Source organism: Talpa occidentalis, unplaced genomic scaffold, assembly GCF_014898055.3.
Source record: "Talpa occidentalis isolate TD23 unplaced genomic scaffold, MPIMG_talOcc4v2.1 talOcc4.7, whole genome shotgun sequence".
Lineage (NCBI taxonomy): Eukaryota > Metazoa > Chordata > Mammalia > Eulipotyphla > Talpidae > Talpa > Talpa occidentalis.
The window spans coordinates 7278550-7296121 of NW_023605083.1; the positions used below are offsets into that span (position 1 = coordinate 7278550).

Below are 17572 nucleotides of genomic sequence, written 5' to 3' on the forward strand. Positions count from 1 at the left end.
TGTTCTCACAGATTTAAAGTCCTCTAGAAATAATTGTGTTTCCTGGAAATGACTTAGCCTTACATAAAACATATCTCTTAGTTATCAGCTTTATAAACAAGGTGGTAGGGACACACCTTCAAATCCTTATTCTTTAAAACAAGACAGACATACCCGACACAACACTGAGGCCTGGTGTGCTGGGGCGGGAACTGACCTCCCTGACATCCGTATCATCAGATGTGCTGCCCAGTCCAGAACAGCTCTCCAGCTCCTGCAGGCGCTCCTCCTGCTTTAGATCTGGGGCCTCTAAACACAAGACATAAGGTCCCATCAGTGATCCTATTAGCACAGCACAATTTCAGTTTCTTTGCGGCCCAGATGAAGAAAGCTACCAGTGCCTGAATGAAATCAGTATAAATAGATTTCTGAGTCTAGGTCAGCTAGCAAAGTTGAAGATGTGTTAAAGAAGTCAATCTTGTGATTGTCACCCAATCTCGGCCTGCTCATTGTGCACACATAAACTCTGCTCCCAGCCCACTAATCTCAGGGTATGCCGTTGACTAAAATGTCAAGTGAAGGAGAGTATGAAGTAGCTTAGCATTAAATCAACCACCTTCTGAAAACTAACTCATATGCACACTCAGCAGATTGGGAGCTAGTCCTACTGTTTCCTTTTGTAAATATTAGCAAGTCTGAATGCTTTGACATTATAAAACTTATCAGGATCATATAATTATCATTTACACATATCAGACAGAATTTAACTCAGACATAGTTACTTCTATCTCATTCTGTAGTTGACATTTACTTGAAGGCTAAGATTTATTATATAACCAGGTAAAAAAGCAGAAATGGAATACATAGGAGAAAGTACAAAACACTTTGCATACATTTATAATAATCCTGCACGAAGTAATTTTCTAGACTCCAGAGTCTCAATTTCACTGTATTTCAAAATACACTAGATATCTTTTAAAGGGTCAAGTTCTCCCCTGGGACAAATCTAAATGTGTTTCACCAGGCATCTAACCATTCAGAGATTGAGTTGTGAAGCTACCCCTAGTCTGACGAGTTACTGGAAGACAGTGAACTCGGTGTCTCACTCAGACGCCTGATGAGTTACTAACATGTGTGTCCAAAATAACTGAACACAGAGCCTGGCAGCACCTGCCACCTTAGCCTATGCCATTTTCCCTTAATGGAAAGAAAATGTACTAAACTAATTGTTCATTTGAAATCCTCAGCAATATGATTGCCTCATAGTTGCTGAATGTCTATTGGACAAGCTGTGTACACTACAGAAATAGGATACTTTACACATTTAAAAAGCAGAAGTCAACAGCACACTCACCCGAGTCGCTTGGCAATACCTCCACACTCCAAGCTTCGCTTGTTGTCTCTGATATGGTAGAGCCAGTGCAGGGGTCAAGAAGCACTGACCCTGAGCCTGGCAGGCACAGCAAACTGCCTAACATGTTCTCTGCTGCTGCACCTGTGTGGCCAGTGGGGAGGGGAGCAAAGGGTTACCAAAGGCCCTATGGAAAGAGTGGTGATAATGAAAAAAGCCAAACACTAAGATAATAAAATCTTCTCTACACTACCCACAAGAAGGAAGCCAAGCAAGAGTAAATTCAATCTGTAACACCACCACAAGCACAAATTCCCGCTTTGGTCACAATGACATAAGCTTCTCTTCATCTGTTTCCTCCTATTCACCTTGGACTTTGCACAGAGAAAACACTCATCAAGCCATTTCAATTAGCTTTCACCAGGGCTTTTTCCATCAAATTTTATGTGTGTCCCTGAGAGCTTTCTACAGTTTATAGTTGCACAGAAATTTAAACAGTCAGAGAGATTTAACCACAGAAAATTTTACTACTCAAATATTTTTCTTCTGGCATATTAGCCACATATTCAGAGCAATAAAATATATTTGCAGGAAAATACGCTTCTCTTCTACAGCACTCAGTCAACTGCAAAGGTAGCTTATTGTTTGCATACGGCTTACTGTTAGGAAAAATACTACTATGGCATCTAGAACAAATTTAAAAGCAGCTAAAAAATCTACTATTTAAAATACAAGAAAAGAATTAAACATTATTGTACACGTGTGTCAAACATACTCAAGTTGAGAATCCTTCACTATTTCTGATTAAGCCTAACAAAAGAACAATTCTAAAAAACTTTTGGAAAAAAGTAACTGGTGAAAGTTATTTTAAAGATATATCATAAAATAATTACAAATAATGTCTGGAACTTGCCTAAACATAAAAGGAGGTAATTAAAGGGTAGTGGGTGAGACAGATATGAGACAATTCATATGCTAAGTATAACTGCTGAACCTGAGTGATGGGTACACACAGCTCATCATATCAGTCTCTCCTGTATTTTGTTTGAAATGTCCCATGATTTAAAGAAAACGAAAACAAGCATTATGAGACTGCATGAATCTTTCAGAACTCATAGACTAGTACCCTAAAAAAGGGAGAATTTTAATGTATATTAATTATACCTCAAACTTGAGGTAAAAAAAAACTGTTCTTTGGAAGTGGACTAATTAAGTAGTCCTTCCCGATGTAAATTCAATTTTTAGAGAATCTCAGAATAAAATTATTCCAAAGGATTTTATGGCTCTAATCTATAAGAATTTTCATGCTAATATAAGGTCTTTAGTCACAAAAGAAGAATATGCTAATTATAGATTAAGAACACATACTAGGTCTGCAAATAAGACTTAAGCTAATTCAAAAGACAGTTGGTTTTTTGGTTTTTTTTTTTGGAGGGGGAGAATAGGGGGCTTAAATGTGGACATGGAAAACATTATATTTTAAATAAAGAAAAAAATACACAAATGCCTTGTTATATACAATTATCTCAGTGTCCTGGTAGCGCCAATATTCACACAACTGAAGTTCCCTCTCATAAAGGGCGGGTGAATAGCAGAATTTTGTGGAGATATTAAATAGCAGTTACCTGCAATTTCTTGTAATCTATCTTCATCAATGTTAGGGTCAAAATCACTTCCCAAGACATCTGTACTCCAGGTCTCGCTCACTGTTTCTGATATATCCCGATCATCAGTCAGTCCCATCATGTCACGAATTTCAAACTTCCTTAGCTTATCATCAAGATTATCTTGTGTTGTAGCTATCAAAAACAAAATTAAGCATGGAAAAATGTCAGCACAGCTATGATTGCTAAATCAAGTTAAAGAAGTTTTATGTATTTGAACTTCAAGTTACATTTTTTATCATTTAACACTGAGACCCCAGTTTCAAAACAGTGAATTATTTCCTCAGGGATGTACACTTTCCCCCTCCAAGCTGAGAGCAGCAGAGATATACTTCCCCTTCTGCTAGCTTAACTGCGGCCATCACTGCAATCCACTGTCACCCTGTATCCACATCTTCTGCAGTGTGACTCTGATCGGGAATTGGGATACATTTTTCCTTCTCTCTGGATTTGCACGGACCATGTCACTTTCCTTGCTCAACAAGGAGTAACTGTGCCGGTTATGAAGCTAGGTGTCAAGGGACCTTATAAACTTCTGCCCTCTCTCACCTTGGTTTACGTGAGAACAAGCTTTGGTCAGCCACTGGAGGACGAGAGATGACCCAGATCAAGTAAGGGTCACCCTCAATCAGCCAGCTTCCCACTGACCCACAGACCCCTGGCTAAGATTAGCAAAGCTGGGGCCTCCCTGGTGGCGCAGTCGGTTGAGCGCAGCGCTGTGAAGCTGTCCGCAGCCTTTGCAGTGCCGGTTCGATCCCCAGCAGCCTTGGAGCAACCCACATGGCGCGGCAGACCTCTCCTGTCTCACCCGCTGCTCCCCTCAGCAGTGTATTTCTGTCATCTGCCTGTTCTATTCCCCGCTTTGTCTCTGATGAATCCTCTCACCCTCCCACACATCTGGCCTGTACCCCGGTTCTTGTATAAATAAAAAATAAATCTTAAAAAAAAAAAAAAAAGATTAGCAAAGCTCCCTCCGCAACCACAGGTAACTGCAGATGCACAAGTGAGCCCATTCTGAATCCAAAGAACTACCCAGCTGACCCACACACCTGAGAGTAAAACCAGGTATTTGTTTTAAGTCACCAAGTTTTCAAGTGATTTGTTAATAGCATTACTGTGATAATAATTAACTGATCCATCCACACAAAAAAATTTTTCACTCGACCTGGATACATCCCAATTCTAGTTTTTTTTCTTTTTTCTTGACCACTGAGAGTAACCCATAATCTATCTCAAATCCCACCTTAACCTAGCTTCTGTAGTGCAAACTGCCAGCCACGCACATCAGAATCATTTAGAGGGCTGGTTAAACTTCTGTTTAAGCTGGCATTATTTTAGATTTCTGGGCAATTTGTAGAAAATGTAATCCTAATTAATACAATGATAAACCAGTTGAGTAAAATACAATATTGCTATTTAAATCACACATACCCCCCGACTGGCAATATTCACTTTTATTTTATAAAAACAGACTGAGCAAGGATTTTCTAGAAATGAGACAGGGAAATGGCTTTTTTTTTTTTAAATCCCCAGGTAATTCTTAAGCACATTGAAGTCTAAGAATCATTGCTTCAGACCCAGTTGAGCACAACTGCCCTCAACACTCCTTTACAGGCCACCGCTGATCCTTAAATGCAGCAATCCAAACAACTTTTTCAAATTAATCTTCTTATAGCACATCAGGGTCCATCTATCTTTTTTTGTGTGTGTGGGTCACTCGCCGGTGGCCTGGGATCAAACTGGCGCCGCAGAGGCTGCGGGCAGCCTCGCAACCCAGCGCTCAACCACGCGCCACCAGGGGAGGCCCCATCTATCTTTTAACCATTATCTCACCCTCCTCCCCTACTTGGTAACTCCTCACTAGATGCTACGCTACCTCTCTGACTGGCTTATTCTCTTTATCTACAAGGACACAGCTCCAGTTTCTGCCAATACAAAGACTACAATTTTCATCCAACAAGCTTTTCCTTAAACTTCCAACCACATGTATCTCACTGGGAACTGCCCAAGCACTTTTATGATACTTTTAATAATTTGTGTACCATTTGTGTCTAAGTTATTTGAATCTTTAGTGTTTATCATTGTATCCCTTTAAAAAATAAATGTTACAGAACTGAAGTAACAAATATAACACAATTCAAGCAATTCATAGTAATTATTTTATGTAATTTAAGCCTAATTAACTCACTTACCAACTAAATTACATTTTTAGGAATTGATGAAACTACAAATAAATGCAAGTTTAATGGTCACTAGTCAGTCAAATTTATTCTCTTATTGAACACAGTCAACTTACATATAAACACACTGTTTGGGTCGCAACCAGCTAAATTCTTTACTACTTGAGCAACTGTGCACTCTCACTTTACCTTGCTCATGCTCTAACAGCTGTAGAGCTTCAACCCCATTGCTCCCAGAAGGTCCTGCTCCAAGTTCTGATACAGACTCTCCTTCCAGGTCTAGCGAGGATACTGAGTTGGATCGATTGGAAGGACCTAAAGAAATGTTTATAATGTAGTGATATTTTAAAAATATTCATGAACCACCATGCAATTGTTCATGCCTTGATAAGAGACTAAAGGTTGATTCAAGTGTCTTTAACATTGCATTGATACATTAAAAATATACATGCCCCTCAAGCCAGCATGTCTGCTTCTAGAAATTTATTGTAAGGAACTATAATCTAAAATTCATCTAAGATTGTCTATTGCAGGGATCCTTATAGCATATGAAAACTAGAAGCAATCTACATGTTTAATCATAGAAGTTTAAATAAATTATGATATACCCATTTAAGTAAAAAAAAGTCATTAAAAGCCATGTTATTTAAGGGCCTCCCTGGTGGTGCAAGACACAACCTATGAAGCTCTCTGCAACCACTGCACCACGAGTTCAATCCCCAGCCAGGGAGCTACCCACATGGTGCAGCAGACCTCTCCTGACTCGCCTGCTGCTCCCCTCAGCAGTGTACTTCAGTCATTCTGCCTGTTCTGTTCCCCACTCTGTCTCTGGTGAGCCCTCTCACCCCACCACACCTCTGGCCTGTACCCCAATTCTTGTATACATAAATAAATAAATCTTTAAAAAAAAACATGTTATTTAAGAATATTAGGGATTGTAAAACAGTACAAACCTAATTTTGCTATAAATAGACCAAAATGTTAACTTATTATTAGAATGGTGAGATTACAGATGATTTGGTTCTTTTCTGGATTTTCTACAATGACTATACTTTTATTATCATTCAGAAAAGTTAGAGAAAAAGAAAACATTGTGTTTTATGTTTATTTTAAAATGTTAGTAAATTTGAACTATTTTCATTAAAACTGTTTGTCCTGGTAAGAGCAGAATGACATATTCTCACTTCACAACTTTGGCTCATTATTTTCTTTGTTATTCCTGTTTCCACTCTATCTTTCCAGCTCAGAAAGGTGTGTGTGAATGTGTGAATAAAGAATACAGAACATGAAAAGTATGCATGACACCCTGAGTTCCCAGTGAGTCCATTTTTTCCATGTAGACATGCACCACATCCCTCTAAAGGAGCTCCAGAATGTTGGCATATATTAATTCTAGAGAAGCAAAACTTGGTATTATTCTACTTATGTCTCAATGAAGACCATGTCCTCTCCATTTTATACAACCAAAGGTCTCTTGCAATCTTAATTTTATACAAGAAACAATCTTTATAGCCAACTGTTCAAGATTATTAGAGGGAAATGTCATTATTCTCCTCAGTGAGAGGCACAGATGGTATAATTATAGTTTATAAGGCTCCTTTAAAGAACACAAAACAAAATATTACTCGAATAACACAATTCCTTGAATGAAGCAACCCTTCACCTTCAGATATTCCTTCCAGATTATCACTGCAGAGGGAAAAGCGCAAGGTTTTATCAGGTTTACCGTGGAGTTTGTTTTCATCGACTGGGACATCTCCTTGTCCTCCATCCGAAAGTTGCATATTTAGGATCTGAAAAATAAAAAGTCACTCACTTTTCACAACTGAAATATTACTGATAAGAAAAAAAACCACAGCAAATGTATTTTTAAGTTCTTCTTAATCTTAATTATTTTTTAAAAGATTTATTTATTTATGCATACAAGAACTGGGGTGTAGGCCAGAGGTGCAGGGGGTGAGAGGATTCACCAGAGCCAGAGTGGGGAACAGAATAGGCGGATCTATTGAAATACACTGCTGAGGGGAGATAACTGCTGCACCATGTGGGTCAGCTCCCTGACTGGGGATTGAACTCAGGCCCTAGTGGTGACAGCACTGAGACTTAATCCCTATGCCACCAGGGGGAGGCCCCTTAAATTATTATTTTTAACTAAAAACCCATTACTAAGGGGCCTTTCCCTGGTGGCCCAGCAGTTGAGCGCTGGGCTGCGAAGCTGCCCGCAGCCTCTGCAGCGCCGGTTCGATCCCCGGCCGCCAGGCGAGGGTCCCACATGGCACGCAGACCTCTCCTGCCACACCCGCTGCTCCCCTCAGCAGTGTACTTCATCAGTCTGCCTGTTCTGCTCCCCGCTCTGGCTCTGGTGAATTCTCTCACCCTCCCACACTTCTGACTGTACCCAGTGCTTATATAAATAAATTTTAAAAATAAAATAAAATAAAACCCATTAATAAGACTCTGAACAAGCTTTTAACTACTCCAGAAACAAAAGCATTATCAGTTTAAAAAAACTGAACCTGTGTCTTTCCATCACCCTACAGGTGGCAAAAGACTGAACAGGCAATCAGACACTGGATGCCAGTGGTTAGGGCTGTACGAATCAGAAGGCTTGGCGTCAGTGGGGCAAGTCCTTCTGGTTCTGCCTTGTGCCAATTACATAAACCTGGATAAATTGTTTAAGCTGCGTCTCAGCTTCTTCATCTATAAACTGGTGATAGTAACAATACATATGCCTCAGAGTTGCTGAGGATTGAATAAAAGACGCACATAAAGCACTTAGTATGGTACAACGACATATTAAATTTGCAGCACGTTATTTTCAAAAGTTACTAATTCAAACAAGAGGAAAAACATGTACACAAATCATCTTAGTCATTAAATGAGTCTGCTCTGAACCTCCTCTCCATCACCACGTACACAGTCACAAAAATTTATACCAGAAGTTGAAGTGTGACTTCACAGCTATATCCAGTCTAGAGCTGACAACATTTTTTAAATTTTTTCTATTTCTTAGATAATTTCCATGTAACATAATTACTTCTCATTGCCCATGGGCCTCATAACTCAGCTTTGTGTGTGTATCTCCAACTTAATGAAAAACTGAGTGCTTTGTTGGAAGTCACACAAAATGTTTTAAGCTCACTTAGAACTTGGACTTACAGCTGTTGGTTTTCAAGGCCTTTGCTGGAATATCAAAGGAAGAATAGTATCCTTACATAAAAAAGAAAAAACCCTTTAGGCACTGCTTTGGCCCTTCATTTACATGAGTAAACTGAAGGTTTTTTTTTTTTTTAAAGATTTATTTATTTATACAAGAACCGGGGTACAGGCCAGATGTGCAGGAGGGTGAGAGGACTCACCAGAGACAGTGGGTATCAGAACAGGCAGACTGACGAAATACACTGCTGAGGGGAGCAGTGGGAGAGACAGGAGAGGTCTGCTGTACCATGTGGGTTTCTCCCCAGCCGGCTGGGATCGAACCCGCACTACAGAGGTTGCGGACAGCTTCACAGTGAGGTGCCCAACTGCCTGTACCACCAGGGAGGTCCTGAGGTTTTTTTAATAGCTCTCTATAATTATACATGTGATGCTTATGAATCAGTTAAAAATAGATGTTTTCCCTATTTTGTTTTTCTTTTTGTTTTTTTAAGATTTATTTATTTATTTTACACAAGAACCAGGATACAGGCCAGATAAGCGGGAGAGTGAGAGGATTCACCAGAGACAGAGCGGGGAACAGAACAGGCAGACGGACAAAATACACTGCTGAGGAGAGCAGAGGGCGAGGCAGGAGAAGTCTGCTGCACCATGTGGGACCCTCGCCGGCCGGTAGGGATCGAACCAGTGCTGCAGAGGCTGAGGACAGCTTCATAGCACGGCACTCAACTGCCTGTGCCACCAGGGGAGGCCCATTTTTCCCTATATTGTTTTACAGTAAAAGGCAGATATAGGGCCTCCCCGGTGGCGCAGCGGTTGAGCGCTGGGTTGCGAAGCTGCCCGCGGCCTCTGCGGCGCCGGTTCAATCCCCGGCTGCTCCCCGGCCACCAGAGGAGGATCCCACATGGTGCGCAGACCCCTCCTGCCACCCGCTGCTCCCCTCAGCAGTGTACTTCAGTCCTTCTGCCTGCTCTGCTCCCCACTCTGGCTCTGGTGAATTCTCTCACCCTCCCGCGCTTCTGACTGTACCCAGTGCATGTATAAACAAAACAAACAAACAAATATAATAAATAAATAAATAAACATGCCTCTATTTAAAAAAAAAAAAAGGCAGATATAGAAATTCTTTATTTTATATTTTTAAGGTAACTTGGACCTTTAAATTCATCATAGTGAGCAAAGTGCAACAAATCTTCAGGAAAAATCCACGTAAAGGCCTAAGAATGGTATGAATTAACAGAAAACAAAAGGATCATAACACAATGAAGATTTCCCCAAATTATATCTAAGAGCAGGCAATTTTGTGATCTTACAAAGAAGACTATCTTACTTCTAAACCAGAAAGTCTGTAAACTCTAGGATAGACTAAAATCACAGAATTTTAGAGTTGAAAGAATTTTGAGTTTCTTTAGCCCAGTGATTCTTCAATGGGCACTGAAATCCTTCCAGGGGCCTTTTGGGAGTAAATGGGAGGAATATGGGTTGTTACAATGATTGGCTAATTCTACTGACATTAGTTACAAGAGGATGGCATAAAAAATTAAAAAAAAAACCGAGCATCCCTGGTGATCTAGTGGTTAAGTCTCAGCACTTCTACCATATCAGCCTGGCCGACCACAACGTCCTGAGTTCAATCCCCGGCCAGGGAGGTGACCCAAATGGCACAGCAGACCTCTCCTGTTTTGCCCACTGCTCCCCTTAGCAGTGTATTTTTGTGAATCCACCTGTTCTGCTCCCCATTCTGTCTCTGGTGAATTCTCTCACTCCCCCACCCATGCACCTCTGGCCTACACCCCAGTTCTATGCAAAAATACATAAATAAAATCTTTAAAACAAATAAAATTTTTAAAAAAAGTTCTACAATACATGGACCAACCCTCCAAAATGAAGTTCTCTTATCCATAATTCCAACATCACCTCCACTGAGAAACTATGATCTAGTCCAATCCCTTATCCAAATGAAAAATCATATCTAAGCATAACAAAAACATGTGTCTATTAGGCCTCTGCTTCTACAATAGCAGTGATGGTGAAACCACCATGACAAAGAAGACTACAGCAGAAAAGTTGTCCCACTTAGTCTGTGTTCCCAGCACCTACGCAGTCTGGCCTGAAACAGGCATTCTGGTATCACAGAGGCTAAATCTAATTCCTCTACACATGAAAGCCTTTCCTGTATTTCAAGATAACTTAAATTGAATCATAGGAAAACAAAGACATGCACAGATAAGAGTTAAGAGTTCCTCTTTCCTTTGCCTCTATCCCAAGTTCTTTACAATTATCTTTAAACTGATTATAATACCTCCCAATTCTATTTCTTCAAAATACTTCAGTTTTCTTTTCAGTAAGCTCTTCTGTTTCTTCTTAATCAGTCAAAAAATAGAAGGTATTTCTAAAGAATATTTGATACTTTAAAGCAGGAATATCATTAGAAAGAAATAAACAGGGCCTCCCTGGTGGCGCAAGGGGTTAAGATGCAACCTATGAAGCTATCCGCAACCACTGCAGCACAAGTTTGATCCCCAGTCAGGGAGCAACCCACATGGTGCAGCAGATCTCTCCTGACTCACCTGCTGCTCCTCTCAACTGTGTACTTTGGTCAATGTGCCTGTTCTGCTCCCCATTCTGTCTCTGGTGAATCCTCTCACCCCCCATACCTCTGGCCTATACCCCAGTTCTTGTATGAATAAATAAATCTTAAAAAAAATAAATAAACTTAAAACATTTCCTATTGGTCACTGGAAAAGACTCTTCCATTTCCATACCACACAACACTGGCTTTCTGTGTCAACTACTACTAGGAAACTCCTTTTGGTGTGGACTCGACAGCAATTTCAGGGTCATAGATATATTAATGCGAAGTCACTAAAGAGCTGTTCACAGGAGTTTACATTTAGTAGTGTGTCATGGTAGGCTCAACAAGGATAAAAACAGTCATTAAACATTGGTGATTGTAGTGAAATGTAACAACACAATCCTACCTCATTTTCTGACATCATCCCTGGAGTAAGCTGGGGACCTGTCCCTAAAGAAATGACCAATACTTCTTCTGGCTGCACTTCCTGGATGGTTTCTTGAGATGATCCTTCATGGTCCATATGTAAGTCCATTAACACATTGGTGCGACTTCTGCTTCGAGGTGCTAATAAAAAAAATTCAAGTAAGATAATTTAGAAAAAAGACAAAATGAAAAAAATAGTACACTGAATTAAAAAAAATATATTCTATGAATGTAGAACATTTGGCGCATGCACAAAAAAAATGGTGAAAAAAATGGATAAGGAAACTCTAGATCTTCCCAGTTATTCTACTGATGACTAATACAGATTCTCCTTCCAAACTGAGAGGAAATAACAATCCATGTTTACCTGATGGAGAGTGACACAGATGACTGCATTTGCAGAACAGCAAACATATCCCAATCAACTTAAGACTTGGGGTGATAAGAAAAGTACTACCCTATTATCTTTTCAAGATACCTTCAACTATTTCTCCTATAAAATGATTTAAATATCAAATATCTCCATACTACTAGTTGAAAATTTCAAATTGAAATCATCTTTCTTTTCAAAGAAACAGGAGAGATTTTCTTATGTTTGAATATGAGTTTCCTTTCTGCTTTATGGAAGCATCCTAAATGAATAAAGGATCTAATAAGGGGTATTTTGTTCCTACCTACAAGCAAACAAGTAATACTATTTTCTTAATCCATCCTATAAACCATTCAAGAGTATCTGTACATGGAAAACTTTAGTTTGTGACAATTTATAAGTTTTAATCTTCTGTGGTAAGTTTCAACTTTCTTTCAGAAAGCAATGAAATTCAATGCAACCAGAATACTTAAATAGAAATTGTTTTTTGGTGCAAAATAATCAAAACTACGAACATAAAACACAACATTCTATAGCACAAATAGCTTTCAACTTCACTTTGAGTGAAAGTTAACCTTCTTGAAGACAGAAATATAACCAATCATATTTGATCACAGTGCCATAGATCTGGTCATTAATCACTTTTACTTCCAAAATTCAGAGTGCACAGCAACTTCCAAAAGTCTAAAACAGGTCTACTTAAACCTTTAGTTGAAAAATTTTACATGTTCTTTCCTCTCTATCTTCTACTGAATTGTGAACTTAAACCCAACTTCATGAATAGTACCATGAGTCTCAAGTAATAAACTTCAAAATTCATGAAAATGTGAGTAACCAAATTCATGTAGCAATTTACATAAAGCAAAAGCAACATGCACATGGAGCACACTTTTATGATCTATTTCTTAAATAAAAGTTAGATAAAAAGAAGAACAGCCTATTACCCACCAAATGGGGTTACTAGAGTAATATGAGCAGTAAGATTGGTGGCTGAGGAATCCCAGGCAGTGATGGCTGCTAACTGTTGTCCTGGGTTGCAAAAGCAATAAACAGAAAGAAATCAACCCTTTGAAAAATGGACATATTTTAAAAAATATATAATAAATGCAATGACCAGTTCACATGATTATATAAAATAATACTGGGCAAACATTTGAAATTTACTTTCTATTAGATACATATTTAATAATACCTTTAGAGGACAAGAAATGTAGGGGTGAATAATGGAGAAAAAAATCTATTTACCAGAAGCCATCTATTTCTCTACATTAACAAAGTGAAAGAGTCTATAAGATTAAAAATCACTGTGTAAAATGTTTTTATATTCTGAAAATTGATATTCTGGAATGATGACAGTCACAGTCTTGAGGAATATGATGCCACATTCCTGTTAAATGATTTAATTCCAAATTGCTTTAAATATAAGGTATATTAACTTTAAGAAACTGACCATTCTTAACAAATCAGCTCATGGAAGTTCAAAGTATGAAATCCTATCCTTCAACATGTGTAAAATACAGTACTATTTATGTTCACTAACTGTTGCTGAGCTCCTCCTTATAATCATTAAAATATTGACACTAAAATACTCTGTTCTCTTGGTCTGAACACTCGTTTTCTAGCTCACCTTGTCTAACCACCATTTATCCTTCAAAAGAAAGTACCAAGAGCACTTGTTCCAAGATCCTCTGCTAAACCACCAACCAGCTAAGTTAGGTGTCCCCACAACCCTCAACTGTTTGTCTCCATCAGACGCTTAGTATGCTGTAGAATACTGGCCTCTTCTTGTTCTCCCCAACTAGACTGTCAGCAACTAACTTGAGATTAAGGGCTGTCCAAATGCTCCTTGTGCCCCCAGTGTCTAACATAGTGCCTCACCTGCCAGACAGTTACAATACCAACTCACAGGACTTTTGTGTGCGTTAAATGAAACAATATTTATAAATGCTTCCAGAGAATTAAGTGTCTGATATATGGTATATGCTCAATAGATGCTGTGTGTCTACTAAGCAAATAAACCTAATTCTTAAATAAATGAATCAATTTGGTAAAATAAGTTTTTTCTTTGTTTCTAACAAAGCTCTTAGTTTAGTTAATAAGACTATTACTAACAATAATGGAAACAGTAACTAAGAAGTTTCCACTTTACTGATGAAAATTTCTAAAATAATATTATTCATTATATTATTTAGAAAGGCCAGAGCTACATAATCCAAAAAACAAATGACATTTCCAAATATCTCCAAGAAAAGATACTTAAATATAAACAAATATACTACAGGTGCCATCATCTCATTTAATTATGAAAAGTATGTGTCTGGTTAAAGATACTAATAAACCGTAACTAATTTGGTGTGATTTTAAAAACCTGAATTTCTGCCAGTAAACATATTTTTTCACATTATTATTTTTTCACATTATTTAAAACGATTTCAAAACACCGAGCAACAAAAAGAGCTAAGAAATATTAAATTTAAGGAACAGTCCCAATAGGAGAAATTTTCTTCACCTATAGGCAGCCGATTCTTCTTATTTGCTGGGGTAGTTGCTGGAGACAGCTGAGGAGTGCTGTAGGGAGTCATTTCCAAACTGCTGCTTTTTCCTGGCTTTGGCTGAGGTACGTTTGCCAATAAATTGTCAAGAGCCATTCGATCTTCTCTCAGTTGATCTCCAGACATCACACTCTTCATGAAATTCACCTGGCAAAATTAAAAGGCTATTAGCGAGTGAAAACAATTTTTCAAACACGTCTATCAATGTATTTCTCATACAAATACTCATCTATGGCCCTGCCCATGCTTAGATAAATGACTTTTGAGAAAATCATCTTAAAAAATAAAGCCATTACCAGAGTAATAAGCTGACTGTAAGTTATATAAACCACAGTTCTGCTCAACCCTTCCAGAAGATTAACAGAGGACATTGGCGGAGTCTCCACGGCTCGGCCCCCAATCACAACATCAAGGAAAGCAGCAACACAGCTCTGTTAAACAGGAAAAGATCACAGTGAAATTCTTCTTCAATTTAAAATAAGGAGGGCATCCCTGGTGGTGCAAGGGGTTAAGCACCGCACTATGAAGCAATCCGAAGCCTCTGCAGCACGAGTTCAATCCCCGACTGGCCAGGGAGCAACCCTCATGGCGCAGCAGACCTCTCCTGACTCATCCGCTGCTCCCCCAGCAGTATATTTCACTCAGACTGCGTGTTCTGTTCCCCACTCTGTCTCTGTCTCTCAGCCCCCACATCTCTGGTCTTTACCCCAGTTCTTATATGCATAAATAAATAAATCTTTAAAAATAAAATAAGAGAGCAAAGTTTTTTATTGCAGTGGACAAGCAAGGAAAAAGTTTTCTTCTTGAAAATTATACTAAACTCAACATGTAAGAAAACTGAACTCTTATGAATTGCCAATCTCCACGGATAATGTGGTGAGCAAAGCCAGGCAGAAGAGTGCACACCATCCTACCAACTGGGAAAAGGGAGAGGTAGGGTGAGTGGGAGGACAAATGCAGGAATTTGCTTGTCCACAGACCTCTAGAGGGATGCACAAAAGATTGATAACATCAAGAACCCCTCAGGGAGGCTAGGGATCAGAGGTGAAGGGGAAATTTCATTGTATAACCTTTAAATTTTACATTAGGCTGAATGTACAACCTATTCAAAATTTGATAAACTAGCTGAACAATGCCATGTTATCTTTAAAAATACACTTAAAATTATATAATTTAACTCATATACCCATAGATTTCTATTATTTTAATGAAATATTCCTAATAGCACTTTGATTCTAATTAGAATGGCATCACCTTAACACTTTCATAAGTGAGAATTAGTGATCTTGAGCGACAACTTTTAAATACTGCTGCTCCAACATGGTATAGAACTCTACAGCTATATCAAGAGTAACTGAGGGGCCTCCCTGGTGGCGCAAGGGGTTAAGCACTGCACTACGAAGCAATCCACAGCCTCTGCGGCACGAGTTCAATCCCCGGCCGGCCAGGGAGAAACCCACATGGCACAGCAGACCTCTCCTGACTTGCCCGCTGCTCCCCTCAGCAGTGTATTTCCATCAGTCTGCCTGTTCTGTCTCCCACTCTGTCTCTGGTGGATCCTATCACTTCCCGCATCTCTGGCCTGTACCCCAGCTCTGGTATGCAAAAATAAATAAATCTTAAAAAAAAAAAAAAAAGAGTAACTGAGGGCCTCCCCGGTGGTGCAGCGGTTGAGTGCTGGGTTGCAAAGCTGCCCGCAGCCTCTGCAGTGCCGGCTTGATCCCAGGCTGCTCCCCGGCCACAAAAGGAGGGTCCCACAGGGCGCGCAGACCTCTCCTGCCGCCCGCTGCTCCCCTCAGCAGTGTACTTCGGTCCTTCTGCCTGCTCTGCTCCCCGCTCTGGCTCTGGTGAATTCTCTCACCCTCCCACGTTTCTGACTGTACCCAGTGCTTGTATAAATAAATAAATAAATAAATAAATCTTTGAAGAAAAAAAAAAGAGTAACTGAAAAGAATATTTACTTTTCTATCACCTGAGGACAATACCTAGTAATAGGGACAGTTAGATTTTTGTATAAACTATTTCACATGGCACAGAATTCAGTCTTACTTTGTCAAATTTTCCAAGGCTGCTCTTCGTCCGAGGATCTCCCTCTTCAGAGCCAGTCATTGCCAACTGCTGTAAAAGGCGGCCAACCTGCAAACCAGAGCAGCGGGAGACGCAGGCTGTAGGTACTCACAAAGGCCTCTCTACAAAAGCACACCCATTCTAGTCTACAACTCTACTTCATAGCAACGTAAACTCCACCTGATCAGGCATATGAAATAATCCCAAATAAAATGTGTAACTTGCCTACATCACCTTTTACTATATTTAGAGTCAGTAGAAAATTTTGCTTTCATTTCTCTTTAACACACATTATATTGACATGATGAAATAAAAGTACAAAACCTTTGTGATATTGTACTTTTCATGTGTTTAGAAATTTAATTTGTGAAAGTTGATTCACTTGAATTTTCTCAGGTTAACATTAAGTATTTTTCCCTCTATAGTTCATAAAGTACTGCAAGTAGATTTTTTTTTTCCCTAGTTATAAAAGCAAACAATTCCTATACAACCTAAGCTGTTTGGAAAGTGAGTATTTATTCACAGAGCACGTTCCTCACTGCCCAAAACAAATTGTTAATTCACTCTCCTTAAAGACACTTTGCTGAAAGTTAAGCATCACTGCAATATCTGGGCAAATCCACACTTCTAATCATTTTGAAAATATGATTCAATCTGTGTTGGAATGATAAAAATAAAAACTACAACTATAGTATCATAACAATAAATACAGTGTTTCACAGATGATAAAAAACTGAAATTTTTATTTCAGGAATTCCTATATAGTTAGTTGCTAAATAAAAACCCAATATATAGAGTTGATCTTGAAAAAATAAAAGTCACCCAAAGACATATACTCTGTTCAAAGTAAACCTAGTCTCTTCTTCACAGTATTTCTGAGGGTTAAGATATGATTAAAAAGTTCGCTTAAGAATAAGACTTCAATTTAGATGATGAGGGGGGAAATGTGAACATAGAACTGAAAATCCTTTCTGAAATTCATGGGTGTAGAATAGTTTCAAATTTCAGAATTTGGAGATTTTAGAAACATTAGTTAGTGCCTATGTGTAACATATCCAATGTGTAGGATGGCATCCTGTAACCAAATACATTAACTCTTCTGCAGTAAGACATGAATATTCATTAATACTATAATGGAATACCTAGCAGCTACAAATAGTCTCATGTTAGTTCAGATTAGGTCTTACTACCAAATGAAATGTAAAACAACTCAGTTTTCAACCCTTCTGCATTTTGAAATTTTAGAAAAGCG

At 38.9% G+C, this 17572-nt stretch overlaps 1 protein-coding gene across 11 annotated transcripts in view; it reads right to left on the reverse strand.

The window, feature by feature from the left end:
• The window catches only part of GAPVD1 (GTPase activating protein and VPS9 domains 1), a 73820-nt gene that overhangs the window by 25580 nt on the left and 30668 nt on the right, over positions 1–17572 (reverse strand). For 9 of the 11 annotated variants that reach the window (XM_037494796.2, XM_037494793.2, XM_037494792.2 and 6 more), the window contains 9 exons: positions 16303–16389; positions 14550–14684; positions 14211–14400; positions 11312–11472; positions 6838–6967; positions 5364–5489; positions 2956–3129; positions 1334–1474; positions 154–288 (listed from right to left, as the gene is read on the reverse strand). In XM_037494796.2, the coding sequence (XP_037350693.1) occupies positions 154–288; positions 1334–1474; positions 2956–3129; positions 5364–5489; positions 6838–6967; positions 11312–11472; positions 14211–14400; positions 14550–14684; positions 16303–16389 (1279 nt within the window). The remainder of the gene's footprint in view (positions 1–153; positions 289–1333; positions 1475–2955; positions 3130–5363; positions 5490–6837; positions 6968–11311; positions 11473–14210; positions 14401–14549; positions 14685–16302; positions 16390–17572) is intronic. The other 2 variants (XM_037494797.2, XM_037494794.2) reach the window with 1 other exon arrangement.